Here is a 22,267-nt window from a genome sequence, read left to right on the forward strand (position 1 = left end):
CAGTATCTGGGTGCAACAATAGACTCTGCAGTAGGAAAAGTGTTTACTTCGGAGGAGAGACTGTCTTCTATCACCCTGAAAGGCAAACGGATTCTGCGCAGCATCTCTATTTCAGTACGTCAGGTTGCCTCTCTCCTAGGGTTGATGGCCTCCTGCATCCTTCTTGTTCCCAACACCAGGCTAAGGATGCGTCCTTTACAGCAGGATCTGAAGGACAAGTGGGATCAACAAACAGCTCAATGGGACAACAGGATACATCTGTCGAAAACAGCCAGAGCATCAATTCCTTGGTGGATGCGACAGGAGAATCTGTTGGTGGAGGTTCTGATCCATCAGCCTCCTCCGACACAATCGCTTATCACAGATGCTTCCCTCCAGGGTTGGGGAGCACCCATAAAGTCCCTCCAGACTCAAGGTCAATGGTCAAAAGAAGAACAATTGTACCACATCAACATTCTGGCGCTACGAGCGGTCCATTTAGCCCTCAAGGCTTTACTCCCATCCATTCAGACCAGCTCCATTCTAGTTCAGACAGACAATGCGACCACCATATACTGTCTGACCATGCAGTGAGCGCCACAATCGTGGTCTCTTTCTGGAAGCCCAAGCTCTCTGGCATTGGCTCCTGGCAAGGGATCTGACAATTACAGCAATACACCTACCGGGGGAGCAGAACTCACAAGCATACACTCTCATTTGTCACTTCGAGGACCAGCAGGACTGGGTTCTAAACGACAAAGTTGTCGAAGAAATCTTCAGAGGATGGGGTCGTCCATCCATCAACCTTTTCGCGGACGACACAAACAAAAAATGCAGTGACTTCGCCTCAAGGTTCTATCGACCAGGGTCGAGCGGGAATGCTCTTTTGGTCAATTGGTCAGGAAGCATTGTTTACGCTTTTCTTCCCCTTCCTCTCATCCCGAAGTTTGTGACCAAGCTGTCCCACGCCGAGTGGAGGATGATTATGATCGCCCCGGACTGGCCACGGCATTGGTGGTACCCGGACCTTCTGCACCTATCAGAACGTCCACACAAGAGATTGTCGTGCAGACCGGTCCTGCTGTCCAAGATGAACAGGAGCATTCATCACCCCAACCTTCCATCACTGAACCTGGCAGCATGGCTCCTGAGGTCCTCCAATATGGTCATTTAGGACTCCCTCGGGACTGCAAGACACTGTGCTTGTAAATGGAAGCGTTTCTATTTGTGGTTTGTGCAAAATAATTACCATCCTACCAGGGGGCAGGAGGATGTGGTTTTACCTTACCTGCTTTACTTAGCTAAGGCAGGTCTAAAATTCTCTTCCATAAAGTGCACCTTTCTGCAATTACTGCACATAGGCAGGCCCCTTCTCAGCCTTCTTTCTTTCAGCTGCAGGTAGTGAAGGATTTCTTGCAGGGGTTAATGAAGGTCTACCTTCTTTTTCAACCTCCTTTGCCCCCTTGGGAGCTGAATCTGGTTCTATCTAAGCTGATGGTTTCCCCATTTTAACCTATCCACAAAGCAACCCTCCAGCACCTAACTTGGAAGGCAGCTTTTTTGGTGGCAATTACTTCAGCTCACAGGGTGAGCGAGATCCAAGCTCTCTGCTCGAAAGAACCATACACAGTCTTTCATCTCAATAGAATTGTTTTGAGAACCCACCTCTCCTTCCTTCCGAAGGTAGTGTCGGATTTCCATGTCAAACAACCCATCTCGCTACTTTCTGTTTTTCCTAACCCCTCTACACCAGGTGAGAAGTCCCTTCACTCTTTAGACCTGAAAATTGAAGACTTAATAAGTTCTGAGATCTGCAAGCCAGCCACTTGGAGATCGATACATACATTTACTAGGCACTATTGTCTTGATTTAGATACCAAAGCGGACACTCAAGTGGGTCAGGCTGCCTTGATAAATTTGTTCCAAAGCTGAATGGATTTATTTTGTGTATTTGGTTATTTCTGCTCATTTGCCCACAGGCGGAGGTTGGGCTTGCTATTCAATTCATTGGTTATGAATGTTGATGAGGATGCCCTGGAAGAGAAATCTTAGTTCTCTTTCAGGGGTATCCTAATCAAAGTCATAAGCAAGCTCCCCCCCCCCCCCCAAGTCAAATGAGACTTCTGTACTGTATATGTATGTACCCTGACTCTCGGGTCCCCGCAAAGAACAACTGACCTATCTGTCACCCCTGAGGCATGAAGGGAAGCTGGGGGTCATGGCTGCTTTAAAGGCACGGTGTCAAATGTTTGTGTTACAATTGATTTAATTTTCTATTGATATTGGTTTTCAAATCCGCCAGTAGGCTAACAATGCGGGTTTTTTGCAGTTTGGTGTTAATTCTGCTCATTAAAAAGAGTTTACGTAATGCTTGCCCTCCTGTAGTCCTATATTACATAGTATATGGTTGCAAAAACAGTTACTTATTATTGCATTGATTAGCCTCTTTTTTTTAAAGTGGCTGCATTCATATGTGAAAAAATGTATATATTTATATATATATAGAGCTGTATATATATGTTTTCATATATATTTTTTTATTATTTCTGTGATCCCTGCGCATGGCGTGAATATTCAGTGCCTATGACTTTGACGAGAATACCCCTGTAGAGAACTAGGATTACCTTATAATATGTGTTATATTGAGAATAGAACTGCTGCACATTGGATTTGTATAATGAAATTTGTTTTATGTATTTCCTTGTAGACATTCCCCTGCTGCCATCCATCACGTCACTGAGCCTAAATGAGAATGAGGACAAGAATGGACCATTTGTAGTGCACTGGCTTAATAATAAAGAACTACATTTCACACTATCAACAGAAGTTTTTTTACAGAATCTTAAGAAATCAAGCTTCGAACTACATTCTTCAGAGGCAAGTACTGAGGATTCCACCCAGACAATTGACAAATCAGATGAAGGTAAGCAGCTTTTGTGTATGCAACAAGCAACCATTGTAATGCTGGTAACTATCCATACATTGGAATATACATTGTATCATCAATGTTAGGAATATATTAGCACCATTAGGGAGCTTTGAACTATTTCAGTGCCCATTTAATCAGCCCACCCTCGCATATACAGATATTCTGTTTTGGAGAATGTGTTGCGTTCAGGGATTCGTGTAATTATGGTTTCTGTTCAAGCCAATGTTTTCATACATTTTTAATTAGAAGGAGTGAATTTGGGGCAGTGGCTGATGTATCTGTAACTGAATTCTTCAGAATGGGTATACATTTGTAGCAGCATTAAGGAATTGTATACAGATGTATTTTCAGTATTACTTGGGAACAGTAGACTTGTCCATCATTTTGAATGTTATGAAAAGTAAGATTTGGAGTGGGGTAATCTGCTATGCATCAAATACGAAGTATGGGGAACATATATGCACTTAAAACATATATGCATAGAGTCTAAGATAAAAGAAGCAAACTATTTTTTTACATACCATGACAGGCATGTGATGAGATTGGCCAGGGAGATGCTTGCCATAAGATCACAGTGTTTTTGGAGGAGGATGAACAGTCTGATAAATTGGCATTGCAGAATTCAGTAGATTTAAGGAATTATTTTTAGAAGATTTAACACCACCTGAACCTTTCCATCTGTCAGCGTGGGCCTGGAAAAACCTCCATAGCGCCTATGAACCTGTAAGTGGTACCATTGACATCCATTGTGATTTAATCGCACCAACCACTGTAAGACGAATACAGACACCAGCCGTTCAACCACCTGACAGTGGCACCATGGGGAGTTCAACCCAAATATTCTTGCTACAGGTGGGTTTAGAGCATCACTGGCAACATGGAGGTTGTTTGTCTGGGAGTGCCCCTGGGTCTGGGCCCTTGCTCAACCCCCACCTCTGCAGTCACAAACGGCCCTTGAGCTCCCGGAGGGAAGATTGAGAGGTTTGTCTTCAGTCTGCCTGCTCCAGGAGACTGAAACCAAGGGTTTGTTTTTTCAGAGGTAGCATACTTCCCATCAAGTCATGTTAGGCTATGTTTATTTGCATGGTGCAATATGATACAGGTGGGTATCCTCCCGCCTGAAGAATTAGACATGTCGTACCCATCCTGGGACCTAGTTGAAAAGCCAGGTTTTGAGTTTCTTTTGAAACTCAAGGAGAGAGTTAGCAGCGTTGATATGCAAGGGTAAGGCTTACAAAGCTTTAAGAGCAAGGTACAAGAAAGCTTGACTGCTGGCTCTAGCTCTGTGGATGCATTGGATGTGAGTTAGGAGGAGGTTGACCAAGTTGAGGATTCTGGTCAGAGTGTGGATGCAGAGGCAGCTGTTTAGGTAGGTGGTACCAAAATCATATAGCACCTTGTATTTGTTAGTGAGTAGTTTGAAACAAGCATGTTTGTGTATTGGGAACCAGTGTAGGTTTTTGAAGTGGTTGCTGAGTTGGAGTGCGAGGCTGGCTGCTGCATTTTGGATGACCTGGAGACGTTTGGTGAAGTGAACAGAGATGCCAATGTAGAGAGTATTGCTGTAGTCCAGTTTTCCTGTTTTCAGTGCCTAGGTGACTATTCTTTCGGGTGTCAAGAGGGAGCAATGTGAAGATAATTTTGAGGACTTGGAGAGTATGGAAACCGGATGATATCACTGCATTGATTTAATTTTTTAAAAATAATTTTTAATGGGGATTTTCTGAAAATTGCATATCCTTTCCATGATGGCTTATAAGCAGTCTTGCAAGTTAAGTCTGGTTCATAGCAAGATCTCTTGTGTCTGGGCGAGGTGGACATCTGTTATATCTGAGCAGGAATAAGCCTCAGGCCTCTCGAGTTCAACGCACCTCTTCTTTTGTCCTGACCCATGGGTGCCAGGATATTCAGTGAGTCGAGCACAACACCGGGATAACCAGTATCCAGTACACCCAGTGCTTAATTTGTGCCGGAGCTTTCCGGTGCTTAGCACCGGCACATAATTATCAGGGCCGGGTCTATGCACTTGGAACTCAAGTCACATCTTGATGTTTTATAAAAATGTACCTTACTGTACTCGCAGCATGTTTTTCACGCCTCGCAAGTAACTGACGGCAGTTAACAGTGTTGCTGGCGGCTGTGAGACTTCTTAGTCACTTAGCCTGCCCTGAGGCTGAGTCCAAGATACGATTTAAATAAATTAATAATAATAAATATGTTGAACAAGGCGGCGCGGGCGCGGCCACGGCCCTTAGTTCAAATTTAGTCCGTTTGCACTGTTTCCACTTGCAGGTGGGCGGGCGGGCAGGCAGGACACACACACTGACACTGATTGATTTGGTTGTGATGGGGGTAGGGGCTGGCTGTGCGCGTCGTAGGGTGCGTGCGCAGATTTTCTCTACATTACCATGACCCAGCATTACCACCGGAGATCACCACGAGTCATTGTCGCCTTTGAAGTCAGCCAGAGCGAGTCCCGACCCGGCCGACCGAAGATGACATTGAGGGCAGGGCAGCCTGTGCTATGCAGGCATCGATCAGCCAGCAGTACATTACGGTCTGGTGGTAGCAAGCACCAGACCGCCTAATCACTGGTAATCATCATTCCGTTATTAAAGGCAGTGACGGCCGGCCCACCACGAGAGTAACGGTAAGAAGTAAGGAGTAAACAAACTCAGTACTACTAGCAGGCGTAGCCAATTTAGCTAACTAACTAGCAATGCCATTGCAATTCCTATAATATGCTATTCCTGGCGTGCCCAAACCAACGCTGTTTTTTGGGGGGGAGCATGGTGGCGTGACGGTCCAGTTGTCAGATCACCGGCGAGGTGGGAGGCAGGCAGGCAGCTTGCCTCCGGCGGCTCTATAAGATATCATTCATACCAGATACGATTAATAGGATGTGATTCAGATTCAGATAAGTCAGTGTACCGCCCTTAGCTGTCCACCGACTTCCTGCCAGCGCCGCAGTACTGGTGTTTAAGTTAAAAGCCCCTGGCAGGTTCACTGGTTTGTCCAAACATGGCGCGCAGTCACGCACGAATTAGGTTCCCACAGTTTGGTTTCACTTTCTCATGTATGGTAATCATCGTCTCACGGTCAACAAGCTGCTCAGAGTAACCCCGGGCATTGTCTGAAGGATAGGCAAGCAGAGGCATCCCCTGTAACTTCCATCATGGTACAAAACAAACAATTATGTTTAGTATGCGTCTGCATAGAGTTACTAAAATCAAACCATGAACTGTAAAATAACGCTCCGTCCGAATTTCCGAGGCGTCACATCACACACGCCTTCACTGCAATAATCAACTTGAGCGCATCAAAAGAATTGTATTAAAAAATAGTTTGCCCTCACTCGCGACTCGCTCAAATGCTTGGTGGCATCCTGATTCCTGGCAGTCCTCCGGAGTCCTGGCCAGACATATTCTAGACTGATTCTAGGCTTTAACGTTGAAACCTTGTGCAAGGACCGTGCACGCACCGGCAGTCCGCCCCCCATCTTTGTGAAAGCACTTCTTGCAAAAAGTTTGCAAGCATGCGACTGACTGAGCATGGTTTAAATGCAGCACAGACACAGTACTGGTGCATTGTGAGTACACAGCAGGCGAAAGCCCTCCGTGCCTACGGATCTTTGCAGTGGAGCTCATATACTAGAGAATACAAGTTTAGCAATGTTAGGATGCATATTTTAGCAATAATTAACTGGGAAAACCGATCTTATGAACAGGTTTTTTAAACAATTGGACAAATGATACACGTCAGTGCACGAAGGCAGGTACTTCAAAATGTGAAACTGGCGAAAATAAAATATCTACAGAGAAAGTAATACATTTAATAAATGTGTAATGAAAATAGACGTAGAAAGGTTTGACGGGTGTCGAGTCTTTGTGAGTTTGTAAGTGGGCCTCCCATGATGATTTGCTACGAACACTTATTTTGTGTTAAATGTCCATTTTCAAGAATATCCCACTGGATTGCCAACGATCCCATTAAATGATCTAACAAGAAAGGTAGGGAGTTTCTAGTGCACAGGGGCCACATCCTTGGCACTTTGGACCGTTTTGAAAAATACATTTCAAAAGAGCAAATGCACTCTTTTGAGAGTTTTCTAGTCCGTTAGTAGGGAATAGAAATAGCTTCTATTGACAAGCTGCCTGCAGGCCATACTCCAGTCCATGCTCACTTCTCGCCTACAGACCGCAGTTCCACAGTGTCGGCAGAGGCCAACTTGCAATAATGGGGCCAAATTACATCAATTTGAGGCAGTAATGGAAATTTTGCAGCCTAATTTGCAACAATTAAAAAGTGCACTTAAAGACATTTTCAACAACCGACTGCTACAAAAGTAAATATCCCCCTGGCCGATCTTTAGAAATGCAAATCCTCAATTGCCTATCACCCATGCACATTAATGCAATCTACCTCTAGCCTGTGCCTATGAATGATTGAATAACTGAATGGAAAGCCTTAGGATGGGAAGGAATATATTATTCTCTGTATCACAAAGATCAGGTTTCCTTTCCAAAATGGTGTTTTTCCCCACATCATAAGTTCACAGGCACCAGCATCCTGGACCAGTGCCATGCCATCCAGTACAGATGCCATCATCCTGTCTCGCTTCTCTGGCAGTCCTGGCTGGAATTCCCACTTTCGGGGATGGCACAGACAGGAAATTACAACCTCTAGCTGTGGGTGATGCGTGACGGCCATGGCTCCATGGCCTGACATTTGAGCAGTTGAGAGCTTTAGTATAAATCCAAATATTTAGGTTCTTATATTAAAAGATCAGTGAGAGGCCTATAGACCGACCGATTGAGGTTCCTGCTTGCACTGCCTTGGAAGACTTTTAGCTCCAGCTTCCTTGATATCATGAAAAGCAGGATGTTAAATAAACTGGTTGCCTTTTTTTCTACCAGCAAGTACGTAGTTGCACACCTAAAGAATGAGCCCATAATCTTAAAGGCTCTTAAAGTGTGCAGTGTGCCATGGTTTGTGCTTGTAAATTTGTAGTGTAATTGTGCCGTGCCTTAGTATATATTAAAGATTATGTACAAAAACAACTGACCGGAGAAGGTCAGCATCAGCCGCCCTCGCAGTGTCCTCCATTAATTTAATTTGAACTTCGAAGCAATCCATATCGCGCGGTTCGGGCATCACCTAAGCATTTGATTAAAAGAGGCGGCCCGTCCAGTAGAATCTTCGTGCCACTGGCTTTCTTGAGTAGTTCATGCGGATTTATTTTTCCTAAAAATTGCTTGCTTTTATTTATGGCGGAGGCCGACAGAGCTGCATTATGTGCCTACTAAGGAAATACCTGGGGCTTAATAATGTATTTATGCCTTTACTTTCTTCACTTCCTTATTACCACCAGCCACAGAACCATGGTAGCAAGAGGAAGGTGAGGTGAAGAATAACTTTGAAGAGGGAAGGGCGAAAGGGTGGGCAGCAGAGAGAGACAGAGGTAAAGAGGGGTGAGCTGTGAGGTCAGATACCAAGAGAGAGAGATGACGGAGCAAGAGATTGGTGAGGAGAGAAGGAAAGATATATAGAAAGACAGGGTGTTGAGGGAGAAATAGGTAGAGAGAAAGTAAAGACAATTAGTGTTAGAGGTAGACAGAGGGTGTGGGGGTTAGAGAGAAAAATAGAAGCGAGTAAGAGAGAGAAAGAATACTGAGGACTCTGCTGCATTACGTTCCCAAACAGGGCGTTACATGTCTGTGATTGTTCGACAACTTTGAGAGATGTTTGTAATTTTTAGGACAACAAGGTTGTGGTGAAAATGTGATCTATTTTTGCTGCGTAGAAAAAATATTTCTCCAGTGTGGCCCGCAGCAAAACTCTAGTCCAAATTATCTATAATACCTTAGGCCTTGGATTCATACTCCCGAATGTCATTACATTGAAGTTTATTTTTCAAATGTGTAAGTTTGCTGTGTTAAATAAGTCTGCACAGATGGTCACGCCAGAACATAGATGTAAAGTTATCCTTCACTGATACACACCTAATAGTAGCTACAATACACAGCTATTGCAGGAAGCTCAACAAAGAATCTCTGCCAGCACTGCATCTCTGGGATAGGCTCAGGAAATGGGATAGCTTGCAGTTTCACTCATCTTACCATTAAACACAGGCCTGGCCTACATGCTGCCTGCAAAGTTCCCTTGAGGCCTTGCTTAACCCAAGGCACTGGTCTGCTTTTACGATCTGGGTAAGTGAGGTTTCCCCATTTCGAGGGAGGGCAGCTGAGCTCACCTCGCCAGTCCATTCCTGAGATTGCCTGAAGTTTAAGTGTCAAGACCTAGAGGTACCAAAGTAAACAAACTGAATGTGACTGCAGGAGTAGGGTTCCTACACAACCTGCCTTGCTCACATGACTAACTTTGCTTCACTTTTGTTTGATAGAGCTAGCCTATTACTACATGCATATCATTAACAAATAACAACTGGTAATGTCTTGTAGCTACTCACCTGTCCAAAGCATCAGCCAATATGCTGGAATTCTACCACAGTACTGGATAGAGCAGGAAGTTGAGACACTTGGAGTTGGTGAGTTTAGGATTGTGGAAAGATTTGGTTCATATAGTTCACCAACACCACAACAAGCTGCTCCACTGCAACATACCTAACCACACCCTCACCACCTCCGTCGGAATGGACAAGGCTCATTTGCTATGTTTGTCTTTAGTGTGATGTTTAGATTTTTCACAAGCTTATGATTTCTTCAGTGACGTAACATTGAGGGCAGCCCCAACACTCTGAAAATTGTGTGACGTTTCCAAGCTTCCTTGTCTGAGTACTTATGTGTGAGATTTCCATGCTTTCTGGCATGGGTGCTTATGTGTGACATTTCCATGGTTTATGGCCTGGAATGGATGCTTATGTGTGACACACACATTTCCATGGTTTATCGCATTGGTGCTGATGTGTGACATTTCTATGCATTCTGGCCTGGGCTCCCTTTCTGAAATTCAGATCAGGTATTACACCTGACTTTTAGCAGTGCCAGTTGAAGATGTGGGTGGAGCTAATATAGTAAGTGGGTGGAGCCAGTGGAGGGAGTGGGTGGGGCCAGAAAAAGTAGGTGTGGCCTCCGAGAAACATTTCAGCACCTGCACTTCATATTTTACAAATTAAGCACCCCCACCACGGCTTGCATACCAATGCCTCAAAACTTGATTACATTTCTTGGGACAGCCCAGACTGGCATACCCCATCTTTTTTGCACTCATGCCCCTGCCCATCCCCATTACCAACTGGTCCTTAGTGGGCATCATTGAGGATCCCCTCATCTGCATCACATCCCTTTGACCCAACAAAACTTGTTTACCTGGTAGATTAATATTGCATGGAACACCCAAAAGTATAGAGAATGGGTTGAGAGGGACCTCACCGTCTACAAAGGCAGTTGGCTCATATGAAATCAACTTTCAGTTCTCTTGGAGCTTGGGGCTATCCCAAAACACATGATAAAATGTTTCCTCCACAGCATCAAACTGTGGAACAGCCGCTCCAGGATTTTCACTCTGGTTCGTTGAAGAGCCAGGTCTTGAAGTCCTTCATGAACTTGGAGAGAGTTGTTGTCTGCCGGCAGTGGAGAGGGAGGATGTTCCATGCCCTGGCCGCTGGAATGAAGGACTGCCCTCCTGTTCTGGTTTACTTGATGTGTGGCACTGTAGCCAGGGTGGCTGTAGAAGTGTATGGTGGAAAGTTGACTGACTGGGTGCACCCCATGAGGAAGCAGCAGATCTGTTCGAGAGCAGGTCCTCTTACGACATGGTCATGGAGGCATTGGATGAAATTAAGGATGGGGTGGGAGATAGTGTCAAAAGTTGGTGCAGCATGAGAGCTGCCATGTCTCCCCTGCCCATGATCATGCAAACTGTGGCAAGAGATGATGAGGGTGGTTTTGGCACTGTGGTTGGGCCTGAAGTCAGATTAGGAAGGGTCAAGGAGAGGTGGTTGTATAGGTCTTTAGTAGTCCAGTATCTTCAGGTCTGCTGAGGGATTTTTTAGTAGGGGAATGATGGTATGTTTCCAGGCTTCCAGGAAGGTTGGTGTCGTGAGTGGAGTTGTTGAGGATCATGCTGAGTGCAGAGCAGATGAGGTTGAGTCCTCTGGTGAAGATGAAATGTAAACAGGAGTTCAATGGAGCTTCTGAGTGAATGGATCGAATGGTTTAGGTGGTTTCCATTGTGGAGTTAATCAGCAAGCATGTCAGAAAGATTCCTGGGTGGATCACCTCATTGTGTTGGAGGGCAATGTGAGTGAATGAGTCAGGTTGTGACAGATTGTGGATTTTATACCTGATCTGCACACCCCAGAGGGACTGACCGCTCACTAGGTAGCTGGAGAAAGTATTAAAGATAAATTAAGTGGGAGACTTGCTAGCTCTGACATCGGTACCCACTCACCTGTTTTCCTTGAGGAAAAGCTCTTTCTGCCTATTGATGCTTCTGTGTTCTAAATTGTCCCTCATGTAACAGCAGAAAGGCCCACTGAACACCAGGCAGCACACTCAAGAAGATTAATGGTGTACAGAAAAAATCTATCTTGGCATTGGGCACACTCCCATCTCCTTGTGAGAAAAAGACCTTTCTCTTCCAGGGGATCCTCATCAATAGTCATAAGCACTGAATATTCCCGCCCATGTGCGGTAATTCCGGAAATAATATAAAAATTATGTATGGAAACCATATATGTACAGCTCTACATATATATATATATGGAGGCTAAACAATGTAGTTGCATATATAAAACACTTGCATTTGCCAATATATAAAAGACACATGAGGGCAATTAGCACTTAAACTCTGTCCTTTAATGAGTAAAACACTCATAAGGGGCAAAAATTGCACATAGAAGACATTGTTAACCTACAGGCTGCATTGCAAACTAATAGCATGGAAAATGAAAGCATGTTCAACAAAAACTGGCACTGTGCCTTCTGATAGATACATCTGCCAGTGGATTCCTCACCTTGTGAATATCCCCTTGCGTCAGCAACATTTGGAAATTCTTTTTGTGGCTTTGTGCCGACGTGGGCGACGTCACAGAGGCATGATACCGTGCGCGGCTCCGCTGACGTCACCGACTCCATAATAGGCCCACGCCGGCGTGATGACGTCTGTTCCCTTTTTTCCACGTCGTCGACGCTAACGGTTTCTTGGGATCCTCTGTAGCTATTGGCAACTTTGTTACTGGTTGTTTCATTTCGGTGTCCTGTTTGCTTCTTTGTGTCAAGATGTCTACAAAGAAGACCGGATTCAAGCCCTGTGGGGAGTGCGGCAAGATGATGTCCATTACAGATCCACATGAGTGCTGCGTTTGGTGTTTAAGTTCAGACACGACGTCGAGGACTGTTCATCTTGTAAGAAAATGATCCGAAGGCTCTTCGAGAGAGGGAGGCAAGTAAACCTACTGTGTAAGATTAAATAAACATGCATAAGTACCTCCAAACAGTGAGAGTTGGCAATGTGAAGAAGGATATTTCAAGTTTCACAGGCACCATAAGTGTTTCTCAAACATCATATCAATGTCAAATCACAGCTTAAACCCCAACATCATGAAGCCCAAGTAGCCTATGGTAATTGGTATCATTTGCAACCAAACCCAAGTGTTGGCAGTTGGAAGGTGATGACATCTTCCTAGATGGTGAACAAAACAGCATACTTCCCTGGTGGGAATTTTGAAAAGAAAGATCCTATATGCAAGCTTTTACAAAGTACTCCGCTTGCCAGCATCATCCTGACCTGCAATTCTGATGACGCCCAACTCATCCTCTCCCTGACAGACAAAATTACCACCACCAGAGTCTACTTCACTAATTGCATGACCATGGTAGCAGAATGGATGAGAACCAACTGCTTGAAGCTCAACTTCGTCAAGATGGAAGTACTGATCTTCGGAAACTGTACCTCCCCGTGGAATGCCACCTGGTGAGAAAAAGAGCTAGGACCACCGCCACCAAACATCATCCTAGACGACACGCTCAACATGATGGCACAAGTCAATGCTTCAATATCCTTTGTCTGCTATGAAAGATCTTCCAGTGTCTGTCACAGAACACCAGAATGCAGTGTTACAAGCAGATTACAGCAATGCACTCTTAGCTGGAATCTCCAAGCACCACCTACACAGACTTCATGCCACCCAAAACGCCGCCACAAGACTTCTACTCAACCTCCCAATCTGCACTCACAACTCACTCTACCACAGAGCTCCACTTTCTCCCCATTCACAATCGCAGCCAATTCAAACTTCTCACGAACACATACAAAGCCTTGCACCACACTGGGCCAGCATACCTGATTAGCCACACTTTACTCAGCCTACCAGATACCCACGCTTAGGCTCACTCTCACTTGTACACTGCCCCCTCATTCACTATAGCAGAGGAGGTTGCTCGTCACAAAAATGATAATAATAATGCCAACTAGGCACTCACATGTGCTCATGTTCAAAAGTTCTTCAATAATGCACAACTGAAAAATAAGATGAGAGCAAACGGCGCGCTTTACATGAAACTCTTTTTAGGTATTAGTTATAGTTTATAAGAAAACGATTTGTTCACAGTAAAATTGACTTACATATCAGACGAAAAACGCCTTTAGCAATCTTCATTTCCACATTCCAAATGTTGCCGGCATTAGCAAAGCGTCTCACCAATAGCATTACTTTTATTAGCATCAGTATCAACTCGAATACACGGTGCTTCAGCCTTGCTTCAGCCTTGCCTACGCGTATGGATGTTTATCCATCCTTCTGGTTGATTATTCAAATTGTCATTCGGATTGTTTTGTTTGTTTATTTTCATTTATCTTTATATTTAATTATTCTATAAGCCAGCGTGATAATCGCTATTCTATGACTTGAAACGTAGAAAACTTTATTGTGCACAGAGCAAGTCTCATATTGATCAGCGCGAGTATAGCAGCCCTCTCATTGGCCAGTTTTCCGTTCATGTGACCGGGATACGAGCCAATCAGAGTTAATCATCTTATTCGAGTTTTTTTTTTTACAGAGTAAAATTGGGAATGGCAGTCCTTGTTCTGTATTGCCCCAAGTGCTTGTGTACTCTGTTTTTTTTCCCCTCTGGATAATGGTATAGCCAACATATCATTTTCCCCATGGACACACTCGAATGTGAACTACATGACTTGATCTTCAAGTCCGATGTTCATTTATGCATTTCTTATTACCCAATGGTGTTTCATATTCAATCCTATTACAACTAGCTCAAAAAGCCTTGCATTTCCTGCATCTGAAAAAGCCAAGTCTACTCACACTTGTAGACTCTGGGTTAACCACTACATAGTTCCTACTTAATCTGTCCTGAAGAGAGGCACTGTTACTGAAGGTCATTTGGAGTAGCCAGACATTTTATTCAATAGCCGTTGGTCAGTTTTAAAACTCCCCATTGTAAGTGCTAATAAACCTAATCTGATTATCTCTATTCACCTTTTTATTTTTGTGAATGAGGAGCTCATTCCTGTTTACCTTACTCACATGTTCTGCTTCCAATTCCAGTACAGACTTCGAGTACCCGCTCTCTTCAAATCTAGACAACATAATTTGTTGCTCTTTCAAGAAACCTTCCCCAATACTACAGTTAATTTAGCCGTCAAGGATTTCCCAGACGGTATCAAGTTGGGGGGAATGATCATTGCTTGCATGCAAAAGGCTCTTCCCAGTCTTAGGTTTTCTAAAAAGGCTGCTTTTTAGTCTGTCACCACAGACTTCCACCAGTATATCCGAAAATTCAATAATCATATCACAAATTTTCCTAGTAAATTGTAAATTCCGGTCATTGTTATTCAAGGACTACACAAATAACCTACATATAGCAAAAATGTTGACAATCGATCTCGCCCATAAAGCGACCTATCCAAGGAGGACCTGCTTCTCCCCCAGCCCATAAATACATTTGTGTAAATTGGACCAATCGCTGTACCCTGGATCTGTTTGTACAAATATCAAACAAAAAATTGTTGCTTGTCAGACAAAAGTATAACATGTCGGTAACATTTCATTGTGGAGAAGGTGGGACAACAATCTTGCCCATAGGAAACAGCTGCAGGCCAAAATGCCTAGCTCATACAAATTCTGCTGAAATGAATTAAACCAAGCTCGGCTTGAAACTGTGGTTTGGCATAAAGCCATTTAGTAGTGTTTCAGATATTGACTTAACAGAAAGATTTTGGGTAGGTTTTGAAAGGTTAAATTTGAGGGATATTGTCAGGCCTGGACTGGCCGCAGCGGGCACCGGGCAATTCCCCGGTGCGCCGCACGGGTGAGGGGCCGGTTTTGGGCCCCTTGGGGGCTTTTTTGTTACAGGGCCGTGTTTACAGCATAGCTGCAAAATCGTCCCTGTAACAAAATCGAGTGCGGCGGGGGTGGAAGGCAGCCGAGGAATTTGCCTGGGCCGGTTTTGGTACTAAGTCCGGCCCAATGTATTGTGACATTGGAGTTCACGCATTTGAAATTTTCAAATTCTGCCACTCAGATTTGAATGTTTAGAGATGTTATCTGTCCATTCAAAATGGTTGTTCAGTGATGTTTTTCCTATCATCTAGAGTTTATAGCTTTCGGGAAAGTTATAATTACGGCACATTAAATAAGAAATGTAATTTGAAGAGTGGCTGCATAAGAGCCTTTTGGGGATACAAACTTAGCGAAAGGTTCTTATAGGTGTCAAATTCTTTTTGATAAGGGAAAACAACTATTTATGTACATCAAAATTTGCATAGTTTGCCAAGGTTGCCAATAAATTTGCTGCACATGGGCAAAAGCACTGCAGAGCACAGGAGTGGCAAGGTGAAGGCACAAGCCACTGCTACAAACCCCTTGGCTGAAAACCTTGAGCATGTGGAATTGGGAACATAGGTGGAAGGGAAGCTGGCAATCTGATCTCGTACTTTCTAATTTAAGATCACAGAATGTATTGGGTCTTTCTATCTGGGACTTTTATACCTCAAACTGAGTCCCCTAAATTTGACATCCTTTGCGTTTTCAAACATCTTTGCTATGTATAGTAAACCTGCTGTCCAGATAGTCTTTCTCTTTGACCTTTTTGCAGGGTCATAACACAGGTTCATGCAGCCCCTTCAGCACAGGGCACCTTCCTAACCTCGCTGTTGGGGCCACAGACTATAATTCAGTGAACTAGGAGAGGGTCAAGGGTCTGCAGGGGGCCCTATAATTTTGTGTTAGACCATTGTTTCTGTGCCAACAAAGATGCCAGATTCAAATCATGTTTTACTTGCTCTGTTCTGTCCTATTTATTTCCTACATTCATTCTGCCTTGATCAACTTCATTAATGCTTCCATCAAAATGTTTCTCTCCTTTAATTCCTTACTTCAATCCTTTACCGTATACTCAGAAGTGCAGACGGGGTAGATGCTACTCTTGAATCATGAGCTGAGTTGTCAGGCAGAGGCTGGGAGTCAGGCAAGAAAGGAGGTTGCATGCTGGCAATGATGCTTCTCACAGAAGACATGAATGGATTACATATTTAGGTAAATGTAGAAATTTTCAATTCTTCAGAAAACCTAAAGTATCATAATTAAGCCACTTTAAACAGTTTTTGCAAGATTCAACGGCTCATTGCTGGTCTAGTTTGCACTTGTTTACCAGCATAGGAAGAAACACCATTTGTAAAGTAGTTAACCTAGCCTAACATTACTTTAGTGAGCATATAGAGTGCAGAGCAATGATGATTTACGTATTGGGGCACTGCATAGAGGCATATGGGCTCTAGTAACCTTTAGGTTTGAGATGTGGCAACTGCCTAGTTCCCCTTTATTAACCCAATGTGTACCGCCCCTTTACTAAACTAGATCACAAACTTTCTTCTAATATGTAAGGCACCAATACCATTTGATTTGTCAGGCATTGGTATGTTTTACTCTGGCGCAAACTGGAAAAGCATTTGTGATTTAAAGAATGCAGAATGCAGGAAATTAACAGTGCTTCACATACATGGGCATTGTGTATCTTTAACATAATAAATCACTCAGCAATGTAAGGTCTCTGAAATTATTAACCTGTTAAAGTGTAACCTGCACCAGTCTAATGTTCTATCTAATGTGGGTGTGCAGCTAACACTGCTATTGCTGCCCATTGGAACTTGCTCAGTGCCCTTGTGATAGTCGTTCTGTGTGTGTGTGTGAGAGATTCTTGGTTAGATTTATGATTCGCTGTGGTACCCAATCTGTGTGTGATCAAAAAGATTGTAAAACTGAAGCCCTTGTGGACACTAAAATGGTCCCTACAAAACATTTGCTCCTCAATCGTCCTTTGTAATCGGTCATAGTAGATGCACTAAAATAGTGCGGGAAAATCATTATATTTTTGTATTTCCTCATTTATTATTTTTTTCTTGGAAGTTGTGAAATGCAAGTTGTTCTGTAATGTTTATTTGTTGTTAAGAAGAAAAGCAACAGAGTTTAGTCCAACAGAAGCTACTGCGATAGGGCTTTTGTGTGGAAGTAGCCATATTTAGACACTGGACGATATTATATGAATTTATATATATATATATATATATATATATATATATATATATATATATATATATATATATATATATATATATATATATGCAGGCAAAGCACGAATACTGAAATCTGGAGCCCCAGACTCAGAAAACGACACGAGTCCCAAAATTAAGGCAAATTCTTCTTTATTTAGGCAAAGGCAGCATACGAGACTGACGCGTTTCGGGCGATAGCCCTTGTTCACAGTCACACATTTACCCTACATGCCTGGTTTTTTAAATTGCTAGTGCACACCATGTGATGATAGTAAACATAGATGAAATACTATTACGGTTTGGGTTATATATCATCGAAGGTTTGACTGTCATAGTGAAAATCCTCTTCATATGAATACACAAAATAAATATGGTAATTCATTTACATTTAGGATGGTTTGGCACAGGATTGTATCTGCATAAATGCATGATTAAGGTCTAAAACAGTTTATCATCTAAAGTGCAAAGTGCAAAGTGCCATGTCATGCAGATTGTAAATCTTTACATTATGTGCAAAATAGGCATTTCTGTTTATAAAAGTATAAATACTTAAAAACTTTCAATACAAAATTAATTGTTATATCTTAAAAATGTTGTACCCTATAAACACATTAAAAAAAGCAAGATCTGTAAACATATACACTCTGTGCAAAATTGCAATATAAATACAAGAACCGTAAAGACCAAAATAAGTACTGTTATCAATCCTGTATATATATATTTATATATATGAATGTAATAAGTTTATTTTTTCAGTTTTTTCGTGAACCAACCAACCATGACACGTTTCGAGCTTTGCAGCCCTTGTTCACACGCAGCGTATAGCTGAATTTTTGTGCTATTTAAAGTGCTTAAGTGCCACGCCTGCCGCCCTCCTCCCTGAATGGTCATGTGACCACAGTATTGTAGAAAACAGACTATTACAGTGAATGTTTATCATTGTATCTAAACAAACTATGGAATGCGTAAATGCATTTTGTATGCATAAATATATATATATATATATATATATATATATATATATATATATGAAGCTTTATTTTGAGGTATGTATTTAGATTGACTCCTCTTGTAAATGTAATACATTGTTGTTTTTTTTTAATCAGAGGCAGATGATTATGGAAGTGGTGATAAAAAAGAAATGCCCGAAAAAAAAGAGACTGGGAGTGATAAGTCCACAAATTCAAGTGTCATGCCTTTGCCTTCTGTAGCCATTGATCATGAAATTGAAATACTGCTTTCTGAATGGAACAGAAATGCTGACATGCTTTTCAGTATTCATCCTATGGATGGTTCTTTGCTGGTTTGGCATGTGGATTGGTTGGATGAATATCAACCAGGAATGTTTCGTCAAGTTCAGGTAATACAGAATTTATAATTTAGATATAAACATTAGAGTTACAAATTCTCTCTACTATCTGTATGGTGTGGAAATCTGCTTCAGTAAAATGTATAATTTTCAATAAGATGCTACTGTTGTAAGACATTTGTCAGGCCCCTTTGGTTTCTTTTCATTCCGTGCACCAGAGGCTCATCTACTTCTAAGAAATGTTGGACCCGCAGATTCTTTCTGATCAAACTTCCCAAACTAGCTAAACTGACAAGGGTCATAAAAGGGAATCTGTAAGAGCGATTATACTCATCAGATGAAACTTTACTGAAAGTAAGTAACTTATTGTTTTACAGGTGCTTTATTTTTTGTTGTCTTCTTTTGCCAGCAGAGGTTGAGTGCCTTTAATAACAGGGATTAACCCATTCATTAGTATTATGCGTTGTTGGAAGATTCAAACGATATTTCAAATCATTCATATCTGAAAGAAACAGATTAGTATTAGATTTATCCCTTAGAATATCCCCAGGCGTCAGATTGGATCCGGAAACTTTTGCGTAGCAGTACCCTTGCGCGTCTGTAGGTTTCGTCTGCGGCTCCGCGTCCGTCGTCGGCGTCGTTGGCGCCGGGATGTCGTCGCCGGAGTACTTGGACGCCGCCCTCGCGTGCTGACATCAGCCTCCGTTCTTCTTTTTTCCGCGCCAGCAAGCACAGATCCGGAAAAAGTTTTACCCTTAGTCAATTTTAAACTAACTTTTTTGATCCTTTTTGGTCATCTTTCGAAGTCTCTACGACTCAGACGAGGCCGGTAGGGATGCCTGGGTTCAAACCCTGCGTTGATTGCAACCGACTGTCTGTTACTGACCCCCATCGCCGGTGCCTGACCTGTCTGGGCCCCGACCACGACGACAAGTCCTGCTCCAACTGCGGGGCCCTGACGTCCAAAGCTAGATGGTAGCAGTCCCGCAAGCAAATCGAGCTCCGGCAGTCGGCCCGCGCCGCTAGAGGTCCCGGTTCGGAAGGAAGTCGAGGGACCGGTCGCAGGTTCGGAGTCATCATGACTCCGGGAGTCGTCACCCGTCTTTGGGCTCGAAGTCCTTAGGTAAGAGTTGCAAGAAGTCAAAGAGGCGTCATCGCTCTTCTGACTCCCCCCGACACGGCCGGGGGTTCGGGCGACACCGCCCCCGCAGCTCCGCCGGAGCCGAGCCGAGGCGTCGCGGCATGCTCCATACCCGCCGGTCCCTGGGCAGCACGCAACGCCGGAAGAGATCAACGCTCATTCACTCCTCCGTCGGGGTCCGGGGCGCCTTCGGGCCACACGGCCGCCACTGGGTCCCCAAGTGGGCCGGGTGCTTTGGCCCCGACGTCGTCGAGTGCTTCGGCCCGGAGCCGTCGCCAACTTCGGTCCCAACTCCGCAGGGCCTCACTGGATCCGGTTCCGGATCCGGGTCATTGCCGGTCGACCTTAAGACCTCGCCGGCGCCGGCCCCCAGGGTGTCACATCCGGCGCCATCCCAGGATGACGTCGTCCCTGGTCCTACCCTCGATTTGGGTCCGGCGCCGGAACGGCATTGCTCGACACGGCTCTCGACGCCGAGGGTAGATTTCTATTTCTATGACCCGGCCCCATCCTTTGACCCGGAGTATCAGGAGATGGGTGACGAGGAGGATCGGAAGGGGTCCAAGTTCCCTCTGGCACGTGAGTGCCAGTCTTCTCAGGACTGGACAGATGACCTTGGGGAGGCCAGTGGTCTGGACACTTCGCCCGACATTGGTTTTGTCTCCCCTCCTACCGTGGCTACGGAGGAGGTGGCTGCCTATAGTTTGGTGCTGACGCGGGCTGCCAAAGCCTTGGGCCTTGAGCTCCCCGTCGCGGCCGTGAGGACTAACCTCCTCACTGAGGTCCTTAAACCGCAGGCAAGCTCGGCCGAGCCTCTGCTGCCTTTTATTGAGGCCTTGTCAGACGTTCTTCTGGGCACTTGGTCCAAGCCCGCTACAGGTCCGCCTGTAGATAGGAACGTGGCCAGGCGCCACTGCCCGGCTCTGGGCGACCCTTGCTTCCTGTCCACCCACCCCACCCCACCCCCGAGAGCCTGGTCATCCAGGCCTCTATCTCCCAGACGCATTCCCAACGGCTCCTCCGATCGGAAATCCAAGAGGTTTGAGCAATATGGGAAAAAGGTATTATCCTCCCTGAGTTTGGGGTTGCTGTCAGTCAACACCGCATGCCTCTTGGGCCATTACACCCACTGTCTGTGGGACACGGTCGCGGACATGCTGCCACGATGTCCGGAGGGGGTCCAGACTAAACTCGCCCAAGCCCTTGCGGAGGGTCGAGATGTGGCACAGTATTCCATCCGGTGTCGGCTGGATACCACGGACTCACTGGGCAGAGCGATGGAAACGACGGTGGCGACTCGTCACCACGCCTGGTTGAGGTCCGCCAACTTTTCGGCTGATGTCCAAAACACCCTTATGGACATGCCATTTTATGGACTCCAGTCTACGGCCAAGTCCTTGGGCCTCTCGGCCCGCACCAGCAAACGGCTGCCTTTCGCGCCTATCGTGGCCAAGGAAGGGGTGCCCCTACACGTCCTGCCAGCCACGGGCCACAGACTACCATCCAGCACGGTGACGGACGTGGAAACCGCCGTTGCGGCGGTCGGGGACAACTGGGAGGTCAGTCCACACCTGCCCCTGCAGCATCCGCCTCAAAACCCTCCTAGTCCGAGCTATCTGTCCCATGTGACGCCAGTGGGGGGCAGGGTTTGCCATCACCACCTCCACTGGCGCACTGTCACATCGGACAGGTGGGTGCTGCAAATCGTCCGAAGGGGCTACTCCCTCCCCTTCGAGGCGTCCCCTCCAGCCATGCCACCGCCGTACCACCGCGTGTCGGGGGATCACTTGAAACTTCTACAAGAGGAAGTTATGGCCCTCTTGGCCAAGGGGGCCATCGAGCGCGTTCATGGGCCAGAAGTATGGTGTGGTTGTTACTCCCACAACTTTCTGGTACCCAAGAAGGGCAAAGGGGGCCTACGCCCTATCTTGGACCTGCGGAACGTCAACGGCTTCCTCCGGAATGAGAAGTTCAAGATGTTTACACTGGCTCAGGTCTTAGCTGCCCTGGACCCGGGAGACTGGATGGTAGCGTTGGACTTGCAAGGACGCTTATTTTCATAGCCCCGTCCTGCCGGCCCACCGGCGCTACCTGCGGTTCACGGTAGGCCACGAGCACTTTCAGTTTACCATGCTCACCTTCGGCTTTACTAGCGCCCCACGGGTATTCACGAAAGTGATGGCGGTGGTCGCAGCTCATCTGCGCTGGTTAGGGGTTTCAGTCTTCCCCTACCTCGACGACTGGTTGTTGAAGGCGGGCTCGCCCCAGAAAGGCGTCAGCCACCTCCAGACTACGGCCGACCTCCTGCACCAGCTGGGGTTTTCCATCAATGTGCCGAAGTCACACCTGTGTCCCTCTCAAAAGCTCCTCTTCATCT

General features: G+C 45.0%; 1 protein-coding gene across 2 annotated transcripts in view; it reads left to right on the top strand.

Moving 5' to 3' along the window:
• Positions 1–22,267, top strand: part of DMXL1 (Dmx like 1) — a 2,236,090-nt gene that overhangs the window by 592,948 nt on the left and 1,620,875 nt on the right. For both annotated transcript variants that reach the window (XM_086961064.1, XM_086961065.1), the window contains exons 10-11: positions 2,687–2,902; positions 18,547–18,800. In XM_086961064.1, coding sequence (XP_086817190.1) covers positions 2,687–2,902; positions 18,547–18,800 — 470 coding nt within the window. The remainder of the gene's footprint in view (positions 1–2,686; positions 2,903–18,546; positions 18,801–22,267) is intronic.

Source organism: Lissotriton vulgaris, chromosome 3_1, assembly GCF_964263255.1.
Source record: "Lissotriton vulgaris chromosome 3_1, aLisVul1.2, whole genome shotgun sequence".
Taxonomy (NCBI): Eukaryota; Metazoa; Chordata; class Amphibia; order Caudata; family Salamandridae; genus Lissotriton; species Lissotriton vulgaris.